At 32.3% G+C, this 21543-nt stretch overlaps 3 protein-coding genes across 3 annotated transcripts; all 3 read left to right on the top strand.

Annotated features, from left to right (window-relative positions):
• The first annotated feature begins 4285 nt into the window (after positions 1 to 4285).
• On the top strand, positions 4286 to 5577 carry LOC124822317 (bZIP transcription factor 44-like). The gene has a single exon (XM_088099163.1). It carries the CDS (start codon positions 5082 to 5084, stop codon positions 5526 to 5528), a length of 447 nt encoding a protein of 148 aa, XP_087955289.1. The 5' UTR covers positions 4286 to 5081; the 3' UTR covers positions 5529 to 5577.
• A 5156-nt stretch (positions 5578 to 10733) lies between these two features.
• LOC148192464 (uncharacterized) lies at positions 10734 to 11927 on the top strand. The gene is made up of 2 exons (XM_088098089.1): positions 10734 to 11148; positions 11559 to 11927. The coding sequence occupies exons 1-2, from the start codon at positions 10773 to 10775 to the stop codon at positions 11762 to 11764; spliced, it is 582 nt and encodes a 193-aa protein (XP_087954215.1). The 5' UTR covers positions 10734 to 10772; the 3' UTR covers positions 11765 to 11927.
• Positions 11928 to 19508: 7581 nt separating this feature from the next.
• LOC124822316 (uncharacterized) lies at positions 19509 to 21432 on the top strand. The gene is made up of 4 exons (XM_047294309.2): positions 19509 to 19967; positions 20063 to 20266; positions 20364 to 20389; positions 21008 to 21432. The coding sequence occupies exons 1-4, from the start codon at positions 19524 to 19526 to the stop codon at positions 21240 to 21242; spliced, it is 909 nt and encodes a 302-aa protein (XP_047150265.1). The 5' UTR covers positions 19509 to 19523; the 3' UTR covers positions 21243 to 21432.
• The last annotated feature ends 111 nt before the right edge of the window (positions 21433 to 21543 follow it).

Below are 21543 nucleotides of genomic sequence, written 5' to 3'. Positions count from 1 at the left end.
CACTCAGTGTTTTCTAAACTGAAGAGTTACAAACCCTAGAAATGTGAAAGACGTTCCAGAATCTGATCAGAAATGGCTTCTTCATCATCATCAAGAAGAAAATGGAAGGTTGCCCGGATTGCAAGGAATGCTAATCCTACAGGTTGGATTAGTGATGAAGACATTCGACGGAAGCATTTTAGTCTAAGGAAGATTAAAATCATGGTTTCTCAAAGATATCTGAAACTGGTGAGCGTGTTCGACTCCAACTTAAAGATGAGTGATGAAACATTTTGTAACAAAGTCAAGGGGGTTGATATGAAGCTTATCAAAGAGGTTTGGATTGGGATTGTCGTTTATCAACCGATCAACAAAGAAGGCTTTCTCTTTCAAATTTGCATTGGTCATCAAGGAATTATTGGATTCACCAAGATAAAAAATGATGATCATCAGCAAGTCTATCCCATATCTGATTCTTGGAGTGCAAAAACAGATTCGACAAAAACTGAAGAAGATGAGTGGGCTAGATGATTATGCGGTGAAAATAGATTGTATGTCAGAATCGCTCAAAAAGATTCTTGGGGCTCAAGTAAATTGAAAGCTGACTGCAACAAAAGAATATGGATTTTCGTTCTTTGATTTTAATTTTGTAATCAGTGACTTCTTAAGCCATCTTTTGTTTTGTTGGTTGTAATCATCTTTTGTATGCCAGCATCGCTAGAAAGATTCTTGGGGCTCAAGTAAATTGAAAGTTGACACAGTCATTAACAACAGACTCTAAGGATTGAAAAATCACCGACAAAATGGAAAGGAAGGTGATGTGAACAACCAGAAAGGGATCAACAATAATTTTGCAACAGAAGAATATGGATTTTCGTTGTTTGATTTTAATTTTGTAATCAGTGGCTTCTTAAGCCATCTTTTGTTTTGCTGGTTGTAATCATCTTTTGAATATTAATAAAATTCTCTTTTGGCAATAACATTAGTGAATGGTGATTGAATTGTTTAAATTGATTAAATCACTTGTATGATTCTAATTGAAATTTTTAATGTTACATCATTACACTGAATATACAATTGCATTCTTTTTGTTTTTTTATTCTTTTAGAACACCAATAGTACGTCGATTAGTAAAGCTACTCGACGTAATATTAATAGAAAATTTATGAAACGAAGAGGTTAAAGTCATTCTTCAGACTTCGACATATTATTGTCAACCAGATTACTCCCTTTTTATTTCTTTTTCCTTTAAACCAACAATAAACGTCCAATTTCTTGGGCATGTGACGTATTATTCGTTAACCAAAACCCAAAGGTCGCTCCCTTTTTTTTATTTATCCTTTTTAAATTCAAATAGAACGTCCAACTTTATATGGGAAAAATCAGTTGGTTGGGCTTGATAAATGTTGTGTTAGAAACGAAGAGATCCACGTCATATACTAACACCACTAGACGTCTAGGTATATGGGAAAAGACTGGTTGCAAGGCATAATAAATGCTACGTTAAAACAAAGATATACACGCACAATACTGACACCACTCGACGTCCACGTTATTTGGGAAATACATAGGGACGTCAATTTCCTTCCGTATTCGACGTAAAATTATTTGAAGGATTTCTAAAAGAAATCCATTATTACGTAGGTTATAAATGGAAACGAAACAAAAGAAAAACATAATAACACTAAACATACGAAAAAAATGAAAATCAAACCACGAAAAGATCCGCAGGATTGTTAAAATGTAGAAGGATTTTTGTGAATGGAGGTTGTAGCGTTTTGAAAGGGAGCAAAATCCAAATCTTTCAACCTTTTTCTTTGTTAAAATATAGAAGGATTTTTTTGAATAGAGTCTGTTTTAAATTCATAAGTGTTAACATTTTCCTCTGGTTTGCTACCATGCCTTCATCGTTAACAAAGAAATTTCTTCGTTTAGTAGAGGAATCGATAACAAACCAACGGAAAAATTTAACATGAATTTGTTTATGGAAGTTTTGTAGTTTAGTGAAGGAGGAGTAACGTTTTCAAAGGATGCGGAATCCAAATCTAACAACCTTTTCCTTTGGTTTTTTATACTCCTTGAAGCTTTTTTGTGTCCTTGAAGGAGATAACAGAAAACACAAAGAAAAAAAATTAACAGATGGAGTTCATAGCAGAAATTTTATAAATGGATGTCTATAGGTTATCTAAGGCTCCGAAATTGTATTTATAGAAAAAAAGAATAATTTTCTTTGGCTTGATGTGGGGTGACCTTTGGCTTCAATAATAAAATGCAGGCAAAGGTCGCTCCTTTTTATTATTTTTATCTTTTTTTATTTTTCCTTTTTAACCTCCAATAACACGTCGATTTTGGAAATATTCAACATCCTCTGTAGGGTCTATTTTTGAAATTCCTTGATAGAGTTTATGAATTTTATGAATGGAAGTTGTAGCGTTTTGAAAGGCCTTGGAGTTGTTACAAGTTAACACAAAGAAACCTTAGAGTTGTTACAAGAAAACTTATAAATGGATGTCTACATAAATAATTACTGTTGGGAAAGGCTTGATATGGGTCTGATATGGGCTTCAATAATAAAAGAAAGTCTACTTAAATGATATATGTGAACATGGAGTTTGCTGCTAGAAACGAAGAGGTTGACGTCAATTTCTTCAAACTTCTAAAGTGTCTTTTTGGTTTAATTCTTTTTTATTTTAATCCAACACTAAACGTCAGATTCCTTGGGTATCTAACGTATTATTCGTTATCCAAGGCAAAGGTTGCTCCTTTTTTTCTTTTTCCTTTTTAAATTCCCATAGAACGTCTAACTCTAGGGGACTTCGACGTGAAAGGCATTGGAGTGGTTCTTTGTTTTGTTATGGGACGTTGAACTTTGACGTTATATGCGAGTACGGCATGTCAAAGCCAAATACCCACATAATTTGACTTCGCTTAATAAAATGTCGAAGCCATGAGTACAAAGATGTTTTTTCATTTGGTTTAGAAGAAAAAGGAAAAATAATAAAAAAGGAACTAAATAACAAATCGTATAAGCCAGTTTAAAACTGACATTTTATGGGTTGATTTAAATGAAATATAAACAAATAACTGTAGCTGTAATATACAATGTCATTCTTTTGTTACGGTTGACGTCATATTAATTAAATCAATATTTAGTATTTATTTATTTTGTATTGGACGTTGACTGCTTCTTTATGGACGTTATGTGATTACGACCAGCACGTCCAACCCCAACTTGTTCGACGTTCTGTATTATTTTAAACGTCGACCCCATAAAGTGAGGGACATTCTGTTTGGTTTATAAGAGAAAAGAAATAAAGAATAATTAAGGGATTTACTCTTTGGCTTCATGCTGACATATAAAACGTCGAATATTTGTCATGGTTGACGTCAAATGTGGGTAGGAGTAATACTGCTGGAAGCAAACCACTATTTCGTTATTTTTTTATTTTAAATTGAACGTTAGATGTTTCTTAAGTTGACGTTATGTGATTCTAAGGTTATTGTTTTACGTCGATCATGGCCTTATTTGACGTTAATACATTTTAGATTATGTTGATATGCTTCTTGTTTGACGTTAATACATTTTAGACGGCGCACTACTTTAGTAATTGACGTGGAGCGAATCAATTTATTTACGATAATGTCACCGGTCATTTTTAACGTTGGATATTGAGTGTTACGACCTTGAACGCGTGACGTTATACGCTGTTTTTCCACTAGTGAATATACTTTCATTCGAATTTAACTTTATAAAAAATAAGATATATACACTGGTATACTAAATTTATGTTTTATCTAATCAATATTGGATTCCAATATCATCATATGCAACGTTATTAAAAAAATTTATTTGACTATTTATTTATCTTTTTGGTGGTCACCTACCTCTCATTCATAAAGTTTTGTCGAAATTCTTTAACTAGAGATAAATTGTTTTTGTACACGCATATGACCCATATGATTCCCTATGAAATGATTAACATTTTTACTTCATTTCTTTTGCAAATAAGACTTGGAACAGAAACAAATGATAACAAAGCTTTCGCTTTAACAATTTTGCGAAGGACTTATTTTATCAATACTATTTTTATATATAAATTTCATTTTTAATGATGCAATAACACCAAAATATATAATTTCAAAGTGGACTAAAATATATTAAATAACTTAGAGATTATTTTTCACATTATAATAGTTTTTTGTAAAACTTAAAAAAAATTATTTATTCAAGAACTTGTAAATGAAAGTGTATTATAATTTAAAATTTTGGTTTAATGTCTCGGTAGGTCCCTATTTTCGGCGTCTCAATTGGGTCCTTTTTTGTGTAAAATTGTAGCAATTAGGGGTCTGCCGTCAAATTGAACAAACGGCCGTTTAATTGTTTGTTAGGTGGCATGAACAGTGTTTTCAGTAATCATAGGTGGAATTAAAAAAGAGTTTCAATTAAAAAGTATGAGGTTAAATCAGCTTTAGTGAGAGGGCATAGTGGGAAAACTGATTATGATTCCCATCTCACACTGACTTTCTATCAAACACCTTCTCTTCAACCTCGCGCCACGTCAGCCCTATCATCTTCCACCCACTGAAACCCTAACCCTAGCCGCCACTGCCGTTCCGCTTCCGCCGCTCCCGCCAATGCCGCAAGTCGTCGCCACGGCCAGAAAATCATCTCCTTCCTTTCTCGCCGGCGCATCAACGGACCACCACGGTGCCTCAACCAAGACCGCCGCCACCTTCCTTCTCCTTCGCGCAAGGGTTTGAAGCCACCACGACCGCCATCTGCGAGTTCGTCTTCGCATCACCAACATCTCGCCGCCGTCGCACAAAGTCACCGTCCTCTTCTCCACCACCATCAACCACGCCAGCCGCCGCGACACCACTCTTCTCACACGCAAATCATCGAACACGCACCAGCCACCGCAACCTTCATCGCGCCTCTCCTCCATTGACGAAAGCTTGGCACAACCATCTTCATCTTCTCCATTCTCGGAACCCAATCGCACCTTCATCTTGGATCATCACCTCGCGATCTTCACCAACCATGCCGCGACCACCACTAACCTCCCTCACCTCGCGAGCTTCCTCGCCGTTGCCCAACCTCCATGGCAGCCATCACACGCCACCGCACCTTCCCGCTCTACAATCGAACCTGCATAAAAACCAGACCTGCAAAGAAGAACCCAACAATCACAAATCGCGCACTGTTAGGCGCAGGACCCATGGCTTCCTCAAGCGGAACATGTTCGGGTTCATCCTCTCTGCTTCAGAACTCGGGTTCTGAGGAGGACTTGCAAGCATTAATGGATCAGAGAAAGAGGAAGAGAATGACATCGAATCGCGAATCTGCACAGCGATCTCGCATGAGGAAGGAGAAGCACTTGGACGATCTGGTTACCCAAGTGGCTCAGCTGAGAAAGGAGAATCAGCAGATACTCACCACCGAACGAGATCATCGGTTAGAGTCTCTGAACGAGATCATCGAACTCTGGTTGTGTGTGAGAAGGAGAGGGGAAGATGAAGTGGAAATTCCCACTGTGCCCTTTCTCTAAAGCTGATTTAACGTCATAGTTTTTAATACAAAACTCTTTTTTAATTCCACCTATGATTACTGAAAATACTGACCATGCCACGTAATAAACAATTAAACGGCCGTTTGTCCAATTTGACGGTAGGCCTTTAATTGTTACAATTTTACAAAAATGGGGACCCAATTGAGACGCCGAAAAGAAAAGGGACCTATTTGAGATTCACGCCGAAAATAGGGACCTACCGAGACATTAAACCTAAAATTTTATATTAAGTAAAAAAAAACTTAAGAAATATATATATATATATATATATATATATATATATATATATATTTATAAACTCACAAAACATTACAATTTCACGTTGAATATTGTAGGATCTATCGAGGAGGAGATTCACTAAGGAAACACAAATACTAATGACATCTGAGCTCAACCATATAAAGGATTGACCACACTCTTTACCCAAAACTTTAAGGCAATGGGTCTTTCATCTTTATGTAGTGCTCTACTTTCTTATTTCTATCTAATGTGGGACTTAGACTTGAACTTGGATTGCCAACAATCTCCCCCTCAAGGGTGAGTCCCTACACTCCCCCTCCAACAGAAGCATTCCCAACTAACCACAACCACGAGTAGCCCTTTCCAACAGTCGTTCATCTTAACGAGACTTGCTTACCTGAATACCCTTTGCCAAGAAGACTTTCGGTATAGGGATCATTATACTCGTCTGAGCCGGTCACCAAGACAAATCATCCGCTCTGATACCACTTTGTTAAAATAAACACACACAAATAATTTGACTCATCAATTCACTAGGGTTCCTTTGCTGATTTAGCATTCGCTATTTTTTCGAATCCTGACTCATCTACTGCATTGTAGAGAAAATATAATGGTGACCCATCTCTTGCACGTGTTTTCATCAACAGGGTTGTTTGTGCCATCGTCTGATGTTCGTCTTCCAGAGGTTCAACATACCCGCCTTCCACCGTATCCCAAACGTCTTGGGATCTCAATAAAGCCTTCATCTATAGGCACTAATTATCATAATTGGTTTTTCTCCTCAATTGTGGCATACTCATACCATTGACAACCTTTGCCATCTCTCTTAAAACAAATCAAGCACTTTTTTTTCACAGTGTTTGACTCTCTCCTAACAATGGTATCAGAGCTTTATACTCTGAGTACCGAGAGAAAAAAAATAGAGGAGAGAGTCAAACACCATGAAAAAAAAAAGAGTGCTTGATTTTTTTAGAGAGATGACAAAGGTTGTCAATGGTATGAGTGTACCACAATTGTCGAAAAAAACTAATTATGATAATTGGTGCCTACAGATGAAGGCGTTATTGAGATCCCAAGACGTTTGGGATATGGTGGAAGACGGGTACGTTGAACCTGATGAAGACAAACATCAGACGGTGGTATAGACAACCCTGTTAAAGAAAACACGTGAAAGAGATGGGTCGACATTGTATTTTCTCTATAATGTAGTAGATGAGTCGGGATTCAAAGAAATAGTGAATGCTAAATCAGCAAAGGAAGGCTAGGAGATATGGGAGGTTTCATATAAAGGCGACAATCATGTTAGACAAGTCCGAATACAAGCTCTCAGAGGAGAGTTTGAACAGTTGAAGATGGAGCCCAAAGAGCATATAACCGAGTACATAACTCGGGTGGAGAAGGTGGCCAACCAACTCGGTAGGAATGGAGAACAAATGCCATCTAGCCGGGTTGTGGGAAAAATTTTGAGATCTCTTACAAAAGATTTGGAAAGTATTGTATGCGCCATCGAAGAATCGAAGAACTTGTCGGTTCTCACAGTGGATGAACTTGCTGGGTCATTAGAAGCCCACGAACAAAGGAGAAGGAGTTGGAATGATCAGGTTGAACCCGACAATCAAGCACTATAGGTACATTTTGACTCTAATAAAACTCAGATTACTCAAAGCCAAGGTCTTGGAGGCAGAGGCCGAGGAGGCCAAGGATGAAGTGGACGTGGCCGGGGTAATTTTGAGAATGATAGTGAAGAGCAAACCGGTCAACAGAATTGGCGTGATCGAGGACAAGGGAAAGGCCGAGGAGATCGGTCAAGAGTTGAGTGTTTTAAGTGTGGCAAGTATGACCACTATGCAAACGAGTATAAATCAAGCAAGTTCTATAACTATGGCAAGTTTGGCCATATTGCAAAGTATTGCAAAACCGAGACAAAGAGTGTGGAATCCTATTGCTAGCAATATTTTAAGCATGGATCAGATAATTGAAAAGGGTACTTCAATTTTTATGAAGGACCAAGTACTGTATTTAAAGGATGAGCATGGTCGTCTAGCAACCCAAGCAAAAACGAAGAAGAACCGGTTGTATGAATTATAGCTGAAAATCTTGGAGAGAAGGTGCTTGAATCAAGGTATGACTAGCAAGAGCTTGGATAACTCTAACTCAAAGCTGATTGAAAGAAGCAAACCCAGTGTGGGATGATGTACATGGAAAGCTGAATGAAGGAAGGAAGAATTTAAGTTTATGGGGGAGTTTGTCGGGATAAGCTTAAATTTTAGAGTTTTATTAATAATTTTGTTTAAATCTTATTTTATTAGTTTTTGGTCTAGTAATATTTAGTTTGATTTTGATAGAGATAAAATAGGGATAGGTAATTTTGATTTTCGATGGTTTATCTAGATAAAATATTATTTTATGATAGATTTAACGTATTTTATTTTTAAGATAGTTGATCTTTTATTTTCAGTTTTTATTTTTATTTTCGTAATGTTGTAAGTATCACATCTACTTAAAATCATTAATTTATCAATTAATTAATAGCAAACTCAATTTTAAGAAAATAGTGTAACGGATATTTTCTCAACAAATATGTCATATATCTTATATCTACAATTCATATTTATATGTAAAATGGAACGAAATAGGAATTTTTGTTTCTTAAAAATGGTTAAAAGTTTTACTTTGCACATAAAAACCAGAAAATTAAATGATATAAATAAATTAATAACATTGAATTTTGAGGTTTTAAATCAAAAGTAATATTAGATTTTTATGTATACATCCGATATTTTAGAGATAATGCCATCTTCGAAAATAATTTTATAGGCGGGTGATTTGTCTCGGTAAATCTTCCTATAAAAGTTTCCAAAGCAATAATGAGCTGATCATATATTTGTGAAACATAAAATGTTAGGTTATTGGATAAAAATATAATAATTAAAAAAAAAAACTAACTAAGACAGTTTTTGTATTTTAACTATTACATATTATTACTTATTTGAAAATAAAACAAATGGAAGGTGTAATAAACTCAAATTTCCTTCAACAGTGGGAATAGTGCATTGGTTAGAATTCTTCGTCTGTAATAAGTCAAACAAAAATTTACTTTCATTTCATTAGTTTGTGACTTTAAGACCGTAATTAATGCGTGCTTAATATTTTCTTTTACAAAATAACAAAGTTAATTTAATAACGTATAAAACAGTTTCCTCCATTCTGGAGTTACGCCCTTTTTTTCAGATAAAAATACATAAAAAAGTTCCATGTATCTGTGTTTGCAGTAATGCACTACAAACACAAGAAGACGTAAGTATTTTTGAAGCTTTGCAAAACGGAACTATTAAAATAAAATCATAAAGAACAATTCTTTACCCAGTTAAGAAACAAAATAAAATGATTTTATGAAAAAACAAATACGTTATCTATTTATTTATAATAAATTAATTTCTACAATTAATGTTATTAATCACAAACTATCCTACATGAAAAATTGTATTTTTGTAATAATTATCTTTTGTTGACTATTATATTTCCTTCAAACATATTAAATCTGAAACTCTGTTGATTTGATAATAAATAATGTTATGTATTTACAATAAAAGAAATTCTTTAATATTATTATCGCAAACTATCCGGAAGGAAAAACTTTATTTATAATAATTATCTTTTACTGACTATTATAGTTATTCTCTTAAAGCATATATTAAATACGAAAGTGTGTTGATTTTATAATAATTATTTTAATATCGTGACTGGTTTAAAACTTTACCGTGACGATAGTTTAGTAATCACTCTTACATTGTTTTATTATTTAAACTTATATATACAGAAACAAAAAAACAATAATTTTTAATAAAATAATTATAAACAATTTTATTTTATTTTTCTCATTTGTATGTCATAATAAATACACTATAAATTAAATAACGATTAAGTAGAAAAGAAATATATAACTATTACAAAAAGATAGATAAATGAAAAAAAGTTTAAGAATATCTTTCAATTAAAAAATATTATTGAACCCACTATTTATGTGATAAATTTACTATTTTAATTAATGATAATTATTTTAATAGTCATAACTCAAAGAAAGAAATAATCATAACATAAATTATTTCTAATAGTTATATATAATTAGTCAAAAAAAAAAACCTTTACCGTTACACAAATATACATCAAATAAACTATTTATAAATCTAAGTTCTTTATATTTTAATTTTTACATTCATCTTGCACATGTTTGTTGACTCACTCTCTTTATCACATCAAATTTTTAGTCAAATTGAGGGCCCAAAGTTCTTGAGAATCACAAACACACTTCACAAATCTGTCTAAAAAATTTCCCATAAAGTTACTTAGGAGTACATAAGTATTCTTCTTTCTCTCATTACAAATCCTAATTATTCTATAAGTCCATAAAGTTTGGATTCTTGAGTGCCTAGTCTTTAAATTATATTAATAAATACTGATTTTAATATTTTAAAACATTAAAAATTAGTATCCATATAGAAAAATAATACCAAAAATTCAACACGGAATTTCAACTTGAGTACCAAAATAATAAATAAGAATCATATATAAAAAAATATATATATATATATATATATATATATATATATAATAAACACACATATATATATAGATATAGATATATATTTAAAACATTAAAGTTAATATTTTTTAAATAAGAAATAAAAGATTTAGGTGTGTAAACTTTGATTTTACTTCACAATAAAAATATTTTTTTAACATAATGATAATTTGTTCTATAATACCAAAACCCCAAATTTGATTATCCTCATTTTCTACCCTTCTTATTTCATATACCTGTTACATGTAAAAAACAAAACTTGTGGGCACAATTCTTGGTTGTCATTTTTTTTTTTGTTTCCCTTAACGTTGTCTCTAATTTTCCTAAGCCAATGTTCCGTTGCATCCAAATACAAACAAAAAGCAAGCCAGCTTTGAAACCTGTGCTCAAACAAACACATCATGGACCAGAACATCACAGTTCCAAGAATTCATGCATTCTCATCACCACCTTCCCCTCCCTTGTTTTCCTGCATCATTGCCCTTTCCATCGCAACACTGATTTTCATGTTCTTCTACGTTCTCTCACCCATTGTTTCAGCAGCCATTCTTCTAGCCCTTTGCATCACCACCCTCCTCCTTTCCAGGTTCACCCACAATCGTCAATTCACCCAAACATTCTCCTTTCACGCACACACTCCACCCAAAAACCAGAGGCTGGTCAAAATTTTCAATAACCTTTTCTGGGTCGTTGAAGAGAAAACAAGTGGCCAAACGCAACAAGTCAAGAAGCTGCTTGGATCTATCGTATGCTTCGGAAACCAACCATTTCTGTCAGGTGAACAAAATTCTTTTTTTTTCCTATCTATGCCTACGAAAATGAACAAATCAAAAGAACATCCTTAAAAATCACGACGATTTCATCTCTAAATCTGAAGTGATTTCTAACGATAGATTTCTGTACACACTAAAATCGGTATGACTCTAGACAAATTCTATATATCTAAACTTAAAATTGTCATGATTTTTTTGAAGACTTATAAATGACTGTAATAATTTTTTACTTGTCCATTTTTCGTGATATCGAAACAAATTTGTCGTAAATACTTGGAAAAAAAAGTTGAAAACTGTTATAAAAACTGTTTATGTAAAGAACAGTGTGATAGAAAGCAAAACATCTGTATAAAATTGTGCAGAAGGTGTTAATAATTACTGATATTGTTGTTGCGTTTTGGGTTTTTGTTGTAGAGAGTGAATGTGCAATTTGCTTGGAAGAGTTCAAGAATGGAGAAGAGTGTGTTGAGTTTTCAGTTTGTGGGCACATCTTTCATTGTGATTGTATCAAACAGTGGTTAGAGGAAAAACCCACTTGTCCAAATTGTCGTCACTGTGTGGCATCATCGGCCACCATGTTGAAAACAACAAGCATGGAGTTCTTGGAGAATTTAGTTTAGTTTTTAGCACTTTTTTAGAACATTTTTTTCTTTGAGGAATCGCAGTAAAAATTAGTGATTGTGTTCATTGATTGCACAGATTGAAACTATAGGAAACGGATTGAATGACAAAGTTCCTTCTTTTCCGGCTGATTCGTATGAAACTTTTTTGTCAATTTTTTATTTTATTTTTATACTTGATTCATTTTAAATTATTTTATATTTTTAAAAAGATATTATTTTATTAGCATTGGATAAATAGAAAAGGAAGTGTTTGTATCATCACCCAATTTAATTTATATTGCTATATTGTTTTTCCTTATTGAGACTTTAACGCTGATAAACGGAATAAAAGAATCAAATTTTGTAATCTACATATTAGGGAACAATGGCCAGTTTAGTAAGTAGTTCTAAAAATGGTTAAACGCTTAAGGAATGTTTATTGGCTTAATTACATTATCTCGGTTTAATTAAATCCCTAAAAAATTTTAAATTGCAATAATATGTTTTTTTTTTTGTCGATTTAAATCGATATCATTAATTTTATTAATTGTAACATAAATTGTATTGTGCTTGAATTTAAATTGTAATGTCTTTTTTATTTAACAATTTTTTATCTAATTAGGTAGATAATGGTCACCTTACATATTTTAAATTAGACGAGTTAATTGAATATTTTATTAAAAAATAAATGAAAACAACCTTAAAATTTAAAATTCTAATACGATAACCATCATCCATATATCTATTTTAATTAGTTGAGATGTATATTTAAATTTTGAGCAAATTACAATGATTTTGAAAAGTTTTACTGGTACAATTGTCTTTATTATATGTAATTTTAACATGTAACAAAACCTTTTATTTATTTTATATTTTAAAAATAATTTTTAAAAGATTAACTTATTACAGAATTATACGCTTGACAATTATGTTGTAATTGAATTTTAGAAATTGCTGACGGTAGAAACTATAAATAATTTAATTATTTACAGGTAAAAAAAATTAATTTTGAAAATTGAAAGTTTATGATTTATTAACTTTAAAATATAATTTATTTATTTTAATATTTAAAAAATTATAATAATTATATAATATGTAAAATCTTTAGAAATGGTGGTAGTCTAAAAATAGTGAGACTAGATTATTTTAATATTAAATGGTTTTATTAAGAGTAGCTTTATTATAAACGAGTTTCATTATTTTAAAATAACCATTCTTCTAGAGTTTTTTGCCTTCTCTATAAGAGTTCTTGCATCCTGATCTCTTGTTTGATGATCAGGAAGTTTCTGTGAGATCACAACTAAGTAATCTTCACATTTATCCGATCAAATTTTATAATAGAGTAACTAAGTTTCGACTCCTTTTTTCTATTTCATTTCTAATTTGCAATTTCGTGAAGCAATTCTTCGTCGCATGCATTCTTTGGTTTCTCTTCCTAATTCTATTGAAATTTATGGTTCAAATGATTCGTTTTGTTATCTGTTTCTGCTGAATGGGACCGGGGAAAACTCCTGCTGCCTCCGCCCGGAAACACTCTTCCTCTACCGATCGGTCCTTCGCCTTTCGCCTTCCTTACGCTCGTTCTTAGTATAAATGGGGTGACCTGCAGGAAACACTCTGACGTTCAAGTCAGAATTGGTCTTTGCAAGTCTATCTAATTGTAGGAAAAAACAGAGAGTTTACCTTCTCCTTCGATTGTTATTTATATGATTTCAGAGAATATTACCCATTAATTTACCTCTTAATGGCTTTCAATGCTGATCTTAAATACTCGACAGCGACCGTTACCTCATTAACTACGCATTCGTGAGCATTCAACCGCTGTCTCCAACAAACAGTTTTAGAGGCCCGATCGGACATATTAGACTTGAGAGACCCGATCAGACATATTAGACTTGTTTCTACCTGCTCGGTATTATCTGAACACTCCTGGTCGGTTACTCCGCCCTCGGTAGTAACATTATCAATTCGGCGTTTTGTAGGTGTTTTTAGAGTTCCTTAAACTGTAAGCAAATGTTTAGTGTTTTTAAAACTTCATTGCTTCGGTGTAAGATAAGGAAACTAGATTGTACTTTAGATGATGTTTATATTGTAAATTTTAGTATCTCCATTAATGATAGATGATTTAAATGAAGTTATCATGATTGTGTTAGATCTATTTATGAATGATTGATAATTATCGTTGGTGTGATATTTGTATGTTTGGTATTTTTATGATTCTGATATATGGTGTTGTCTTGGTTGTGTATAATGGAGTTGTAATGATAATTGGATGTTGGTTGCAAGGTAAAGAGAAGAGAGTAATTAAATCTGAAGTTATATGCATAAAAAGGGTGGGGGATTTAATAGGCAAGTTTAGGAGATAGGGTGTGGATTGGGAAAATCTGATATTTGATGTTTGGTTACATGTTAATTGTGACTTGTTAGCACATTGAGTTGGTAAAAATCTGATAGAGAAATTGGTATAAGTCAATGTAATGGTTTTGGTAGGTTTTAGGCTCAACTTAGAGGTTTTAATGGGTGAAAGTTTAAAGGAAGTAAGTTTGATGTAAAATAGAAGTTTTAGGTCCATCCTTAGGTAATTTAAAATTGGTTTGAACTTTAAGAATGATTGGAAAACTAATGTAAGACTCTTCAGTAGTTGATATGTTGAATTTGACTTGATTTGGAATTAGTTTTATGGGTTTTGATGGGTGAGATTTTGAATTAGAAGGTCTGGGGTAAAGAGATTGATTTGGGGTCTTTCATAGAGTAATTGAGGACTTGTCTAAGCCTTTGGTTTGCTGTAATTGGAATGGCTAGTTTGGGTTTGAAGTGATCAATTTGAGTTAGAGGTGTGTTTTCTAAGGTGTCTCAATACCTATGGGGTTGAAGGAACCAATTTAAAATTTTGTAGAGGGTAACCAAGGTCAAATTATGTGAGTTTTAGAATCTAACGTCACGCCCAAGCACCCATTGAGCGCCACTGCACTAGTTTTGGGTTTTTCAGGTTTTGGGAATCTCAAATTCAGGGTTCTGGATATCATTTTTGGATGTTCTTTTTGTCATTTTTGTATAAAACTGGTATCGAACAACGAAATATTTTAAAGAGCGTGTAACTGTTAATAACCAAGAGGAGAAGGGTGAATTGATTCTTTTAAAAATTATGATTTTTTTTAGAACTTTTATCAAATAGTTGGTAAACTAAAAGTGTAAGATAAAATCACAAAATGTATTTTATTATGGTTCAAATAAAAAGATTCTACATCCAGTCTTTAATCATTATAAACAATGATTAACCTTTTCCACTAAAATATAGTTTACAGATTACAATCAGATAAGAAGAATATTAAAGACAAAGATACCTTCCTTCGACAAACGAATAGAAGAACTTAAGCTCGATCAACTTGAAGAGAATCGCTTCGACCTTGAACACACTAAGCGCAAGCTTCTCCTATTCACAAGACTTGATTCGAGCACACTAACACTTGAGAACTTCCTCAGACTTTTCCTGTATTCTCAAATGGCTTAGTTAAACCTCTAAGAAGTTTAGGAAGGTATATACATAGCTCAGGGGTTAGAAACTAAAAAGTCAACTTCCAACTGTCAGTGATAATCGATTATCTTAAGTGATACTCGATTATTTGCAGCCATTATGAAGTTTTCAAAAAGTGATAGTCGATTATCCTGAGGGATAATTGATTATTTACGCGACCTGGATATTAAATCAGACAATGATAATCGATTATTCTATGAAATAATCGATTATTTGCGCAAGCTATCTCTTTCTATTTTCGCTCGTGATTATCGATTATCACACTTGATAATTGATTATCACACTTGATAATTGATTATCACACTTGATAGTCGATTATTTGCACAATGATTCCCTAAAAAGGAAAACTTTTAAGTATTTTTACATCATCAAAGTTATTACTATACAATTGTTTTTACAAAATGCTTTTAATATAAATACACCAAGAGTCTTCAATTCTTTAGCTTTTAACATCATCAAAACTTCATAGTAGCTTCAAGATACCAATGCTCCTTATTGGTAACAGTTTTGGGGGTTTTTGACCCTTTTAGAGTTATTGGTGAGGATTTCCAAGTTGTTTTCCTTGCCTTATATGGTTATTAAGATGTTGTGAAAAAAAATTGTGTTATTTTCTATTTTCTAATGATTTGTAAGTGTGTTTCTAGTTCTTTAATGTATGATCAATAGTTTCATGTATTGATATACTATGTAAAAGTGGAAGGAAATGTGTATAAATTATCAAGTGGATTCAAAGTTGTGAATTGAGTTCTAAGGTGGAACTTCTTGGTGTAGTTCAAGTGTCTTTAAAATGAATACAGATAGCTCAGTCTTGGGATTTTTTCTAACACTCTAATGGTCATACATTCTTAAATAGAGAGGTTTGACACATGTGGTGAGAGTAGCAAGAGGTCCTAGTTTTGGGTGCTTCCAGTATGATCCAAGGCGTGGAAGAGACTAACCTTGTGAGTATGCTAGGGTGAAACCCATTGGCAATGGCTTTGCAAAGCAGTAGAAGCCACCACAAGTGCATAACTCGCTATAGGTCAACATTCATTCTAAGTCCAAACAGTCTAGTCAAAGTATTGTCATGCATAAAGTGTTTGGTCGTTTGGTGTGAAATGTGTATAATGTTTAAATGTTCTTATATATCATTAATTATTTGTATTCTAGCTTACCCTTACTTTTGTGTTGTTTGTCTTTGTGTATGTTTTATCTTTTGCGATGATCACCTTAATGGTGTGAGCTTAGAGAGACATTATTTACAGTTGCTCCAACGAGAGGTGAGGGTGAAACAATTGAGAAATCAGATGATTCTATATGTGTAGATTTTGTCTTTCATATAGTAATTCCATTATCATATATGTAATATTTATTTTAGTAGTATTTTACTATTAAAAATGGGATGTTACATTAATGGTATCAGAGCAGTTCCTTTTCAGGATGACTTGCGGATTGTGGGTTTGTCGTGCCTTTCTTGTGAAGAGTTGAGTCTAGGTGACATGATTTGTCATGTCTTTTCTAAGTCTAGATTTGTGTATATAACTAAAAGTTTTTAGAAAAGAAAACATCTTGATAAGGGTAATGAGGGTGAGGACTCGAGAGTGTTTCATGTCTCACCCAAAGGCTTTGGATCGTGATGTATAGTGCACCAGTGCGCATAGTATCGGTGTTTTTACTCGTTAGTCCTTGAGAAGTTGGGGAGATAGGTCTGAAGTTGCGATGGAAGACGACTCGAATCGCCTGTTATTGAGAGCAGGTTATGACGACACAATGCAAGGAAACGACATTGGTTTATCAATGGTTTGGCTGTGATGTTAAGTGTGTGTTGAAATATGATTATATGGTTTGTCTTATTCTGTGTTTAATATGAAGATACTATATTATATATTGTGATATTTATGGTTGCTCACCCTTGCATGTTTGTGGTTGTGGTTTCTACTTGTGACGATCGTATTTGTTTGGAATAGATGGAGTTACAGATAAGGAAGCATAAAGGAATCCTAATTTTGAAGTTTAAATTTGACAAAAAAGTTTCAAGCTATGTTACCAAAAAAAATCCACATATGGACATGTGAAGCAGTCACTATGCAACTTTTATCCTATATAGTTAAATTGTTTTATTTTTATTCGGGTTCATGAATTTCTATTTATGTTCCCTCGTTTTGTATATTTTATTGATGTGTATTATATAATATATGTTATTTAGTATTGTCTTTATCCAGTCTATCAGGTGTATTAAAGAGAATGGTTTAATAAGGTTCTTTAAGCTTCTTAATGATCATGGAGTTGCTAAGACTTCCGTCTAATTTCATATCCACATATTATAATTAAATCTCGATAATTTGATATTATAGTTATTATTTAGCATTCTATTATTATTTATTATAATGTTATTATAGGTTTAATACCCAATTTTGTTCCCAGTTTGGTTGAAAAATCTCAATTTAGTCCCTCATTAGAAAAGTGTTTGAAATGAGTCCTTACTTGTAAATTTGTGAGTCAAATTAGTCCCTTCCGTTAAATATAACCAAACGAAATTAATGGGATGATGATGTGACAGTAGTTAGTGGTTACGTGTGAAAGTATAATTGTGTGCGTGGTTACGTGTTGGTTAATTAGAGAAGAAAGAGTTTTATTAAGAAATTGGGTTTTTTAAATCAATTTCTCCATTCTCAGTCAAGATAACAACTCATATTCAACCATCGCCATAACCATCTTGCCACTCACAGCTACTACCAACACCTTTTCACTAATGTCCATTCCCATCCTTCTTATCATAAACTTTGTCCCAAGAGAGAACAAAAGAAGAAACCCTAGTTTCTAATCTGAAGGAGCTTTGGGCCTATACACCAAAACTCTTTCTTCTTTAATTAACTCTAATTAACCAACACATAAGCACGCACACAATTATATTTTTAAATGTAACTACTAACTACTGTCACATCATCATCCCATTAACTCCGTTTGATTATATTTAACGGAAGGGACTAATTTGACTCACAAATTTACAAGTAAGGACCTATTTCAAACACTTTTCTAATGAGGGACTAAATTGAGATTTGTCAACCAAACTAGGGACAAAATTAGGTATTAAACCTGTTATTATATTTGTACAACTAGTATTTTTCAAAAAATACTCACTTTATACACTTCATAATTACTCATATTCATTATATTCTAAAAAATCTAACTCTTACATTGACTTACGTTTCGAACAATCTTTTACAAATGGATATTTCCTCTCTTAACAACAAAAAAAAAATTCTAAATATAAAAAAACAATAAAATCATCATTAAAATACTAAATAAGATAAAAAAAGAAAAAAAAGCAATATCAATTCACAATCATTAAAACATATAAAACACAAAAATACCAGCCACGTAGGTGTAAAAGAAACATAACAAAATTTAAACTCTTCTCCAATTCTTAATTAACAAACCAAAATTCATTAATCTTTCAAATTTGATTTTAGAAAATATCTAGAAAAAAAAATTACAGTTTGAACTTAATACCTTTTATATAATATCCAAATACTTTAACTAAATTAGCTATATGACTTGTTTAGTTGTGAACTCGTTCTATAATTCATAATTCAAACTTCACTGATTATTTTCGTTATTTTAGCAAATTAAATTTATTAAAATTTTACATAAATCATCCTAATTTTTAAATCAATCGACATGACTTCCAACCCTATTTGTTCGTTGACCACTATACTTCAAGGTTTACTCTCACTCTTCTCATAACAAAAATAAAAATTAATTTCCGTGCATTGGTGCTGGAAAAATAGTTAGTCATGTGTCTTAACGTACACGTATCACTACTCGATAAAAAAAATATCTGTAGAGCTAAAATTTCCCATAAACATAGTTTTCTTTGTAAATTGATAAATAATAATATAAGAAAAATGGTTAAATGCAACCATTTGAATCTTTTTTCTTAGAAGGAAATGAAGAACACCTTTTTCTATTCTATATATAAAATTGTTATTATATTATTAAAATTATTAATAGATATTGATGGATATATTATTAAAATTTCAATATTTTTTATATGTATTTTAGATGTCAGTATTATAAAAGTATAACACTAAGATATTTTAATTATCGTAGAATAATTTTTAAAAAAACAATTCTTTCAACAGGTTTAATTACATGGTGGATTCTAAAAGCATTCGTAAAATTGTGAAAACAAAAAACAGTGGCTTCGGCTTCTCTTGTTTCCTAAATATCCATAATAGATGAGATATTTTGAATACTGATATGTACCTTTGGAATACTCTCCACCAAAATCCAAGCACTGCAAGATATTTCCACAGCCAAATCCATATTTGGTCTTTGTGCAGTTCAGTTAAGGTAGGAGGAACGACAATGGTGCACTCTCACCACCATCTTCTTCTCTTCTCTACACTTCCTTTCTCTCTCACCGCTCATCATAACCACCATTTATCACCGTCGCTTCACTTCCTCCACCGACCATCCACCCCAACATCTACCGTTTCAGCCATTCCTTCCGCCGCATGGCTTTCAGATCTCACAGCACAAGACTTTGGCCCCATTCAACTCCCTTTTTCCGCTCCTTCTTCTCTTCCCTTCTCAGATGACCCTTCCACCGTTCAGGTTGCTTCCACCGTGCTTCTCACCGGAGCCCTCACCGTCTTCTTCTTTCGCACCGTCCAGCGCCGGATTAAACGTGCCAAACAATTGGTATATTATTTTCTCCTGTTGCAGTATTTTTGTTTCTTATTATAACTTTGATTCAATTTTTTAGAAATAATTATTTATTTGATGATTGGCTGTAGAGATTTAGGTCTTCAGGAGCAGAGAAATCTATGGAAAAGTTGAAAAGAATGAAATCAAGTTCAATCAAAGTTAAGAATCCACCTTCAGCTGATCAAGCATTGTTAGGTGCAGTAATAGCAGGCGCCATTGCTGTTCTTCTCTATAGGTTCACCACTTCGATTGAAGCTTCTCTCAGTCGCCAAATGCTTTCAGATCATTTTTCGGTTTGCATCCTTTTCTCATATTCAATACTTCTCAATTATTTACTTCAACTTTTCCTTCGATACAACTTTCACTTTCTCTCAATGCTTTCTTTTTCAGGTTCGCCAGATAACAATCACCATAAGGTAGCTTTCACAACTTAAACTCTCTTTAGTGCTCTCATTTATTTTTATGTTAAATATTATTATAACATTTCTAAATATATTAATTATTTATCATAACATAAAAAATATTATTAAAAAAACAAAAAATATGGAGAACCAAACTAAATCTATACAAAAGAATACACCGTGAATTTTCTTACAACAAAAACTATATAATTTTAAAATTTAATTAGTAATTTGGTTTATGTATTTAATTGTATGATTTATTTTGATTTCTATATTTTTATTATTTAATTAAGTTTTAATATATATTAGATGTATTAAATGTGGTTTATTTAGTTGAATTAATTTAAAAGTAATAATATGTCAAATTTTGAATCATTTTTAATCTTTTTAGTTTGACATGTAACATCTTTTAAATTTTCACTCGTGACATCTCTTAAATAATTTTAACATATAACACTTTTCAAATTTAGACACTATTTTATATACATGTTTAGGTCCGAAAAGATTTTATCTAAAGATATGGAGACTTAATTAAATAAGAAAAAAACTTCAATACAAAAAGTTGAGATTTAATATTGAGACTTAAGGTTGATTATATTAATAAGAAGTAACAAAGATGATATTTTGTGACAGGACAATAATAAATGGGTTGTGCTACCTGGCTACATTTGTGTACGGCATAAACTCTGTGGGTCTGTTTCTTTATTCTGGGCAACTTGCGATCGACACCATGGTGGGAGGGCCAAGTGGAAATGAAACTCAGAGAAAAATCATTCAGCAACAACCCTTATCAACTTCACCACTTGAGAATAACACTACTAAATTCAGCACCACAGAGGAAGATCAAAGTTCAAATAATTCCCTCTAAAACAAGTCTTCTGCTGCACAAAAACTCATCAACGCCCTTTGATCTCCCACTCTCATAATCTCTCATCAAATCTTTTCGTCATAGGAGAAATATATATATGTATATGTATATATGATTGATATGATAGTAATACTCACTGTATTCACCAAAACTGTGTATAATTTAAAATGTCATGTTTTTAGTTCTTTTATATATAATTTGTAAGTATTGAAGAGATTAAAAGCAGTATAGTGTGATTATAAAATTTAAAAGAATAGTTAAGTTAGTATAAGTATTGACACATCTTTATACTTTTTGGTAG

Source organism: Vigna umbellata, chromosome 9 (genome assembly GCF_029865625.1).
Source record: "Vigna umbellata cultivar VRB3 chromosome 9, Vumbellata_1.0, whole genome shotgun sequence".
Lineage (NCBI taxonomy): Eukaryota > Viridiplantae > Streptophyta > Magnoliopsida > Fabales > Fabaceae > Vigna > Vigna umbellata.
The sequence above is the reverse complement of the archived record's forward strand: the minus strand, read 5'-3'. Positions and strand labels throughout refer to the sequence as shown.

Coding starts and splice junctions, on each gene's coding strand:
- LOC124822317 (XM_088099163.1), top strand. CDS start 5,082: ATGGCAGCCATCACACGCCACCGCACCTTCCCGCTCTACAATCGAACC.
- LOC124822316 (XM_047294309.2), top strand. CDS start 19,524: ATGTACCTTTGGAATACTCTCCACCAAAATCCAAGCACTGCAAGATAT. Junction 19,968..20,062: donor TTAAACGTGCCAAACAATTG/GTATATTATTTT, acceptor GATTGGCTGTAG/AGATTTAGGTCTTCAGGAGC. Junction 20,267..20,363: donor TGCTTTCAGATCATTTTTCG/GTTTGCATCCTT, acceptor TTTCTTTTTCAG/GTTCGCCAGATAACAATCAC.
- LOC148192464 (XM_088098089.1), top strand. CDS start 10,773: ATGGACCAGAACATCACAGTTCCAAGAATTCATGCATTCTCATCACCA. Junction 11,149..11,558: donor AAACCAACCATTTCTGTCAG/GTGAACAAAATT, acceptor TTTTTGTTGTAG/AGAGTGAATGTGCAATTTGC.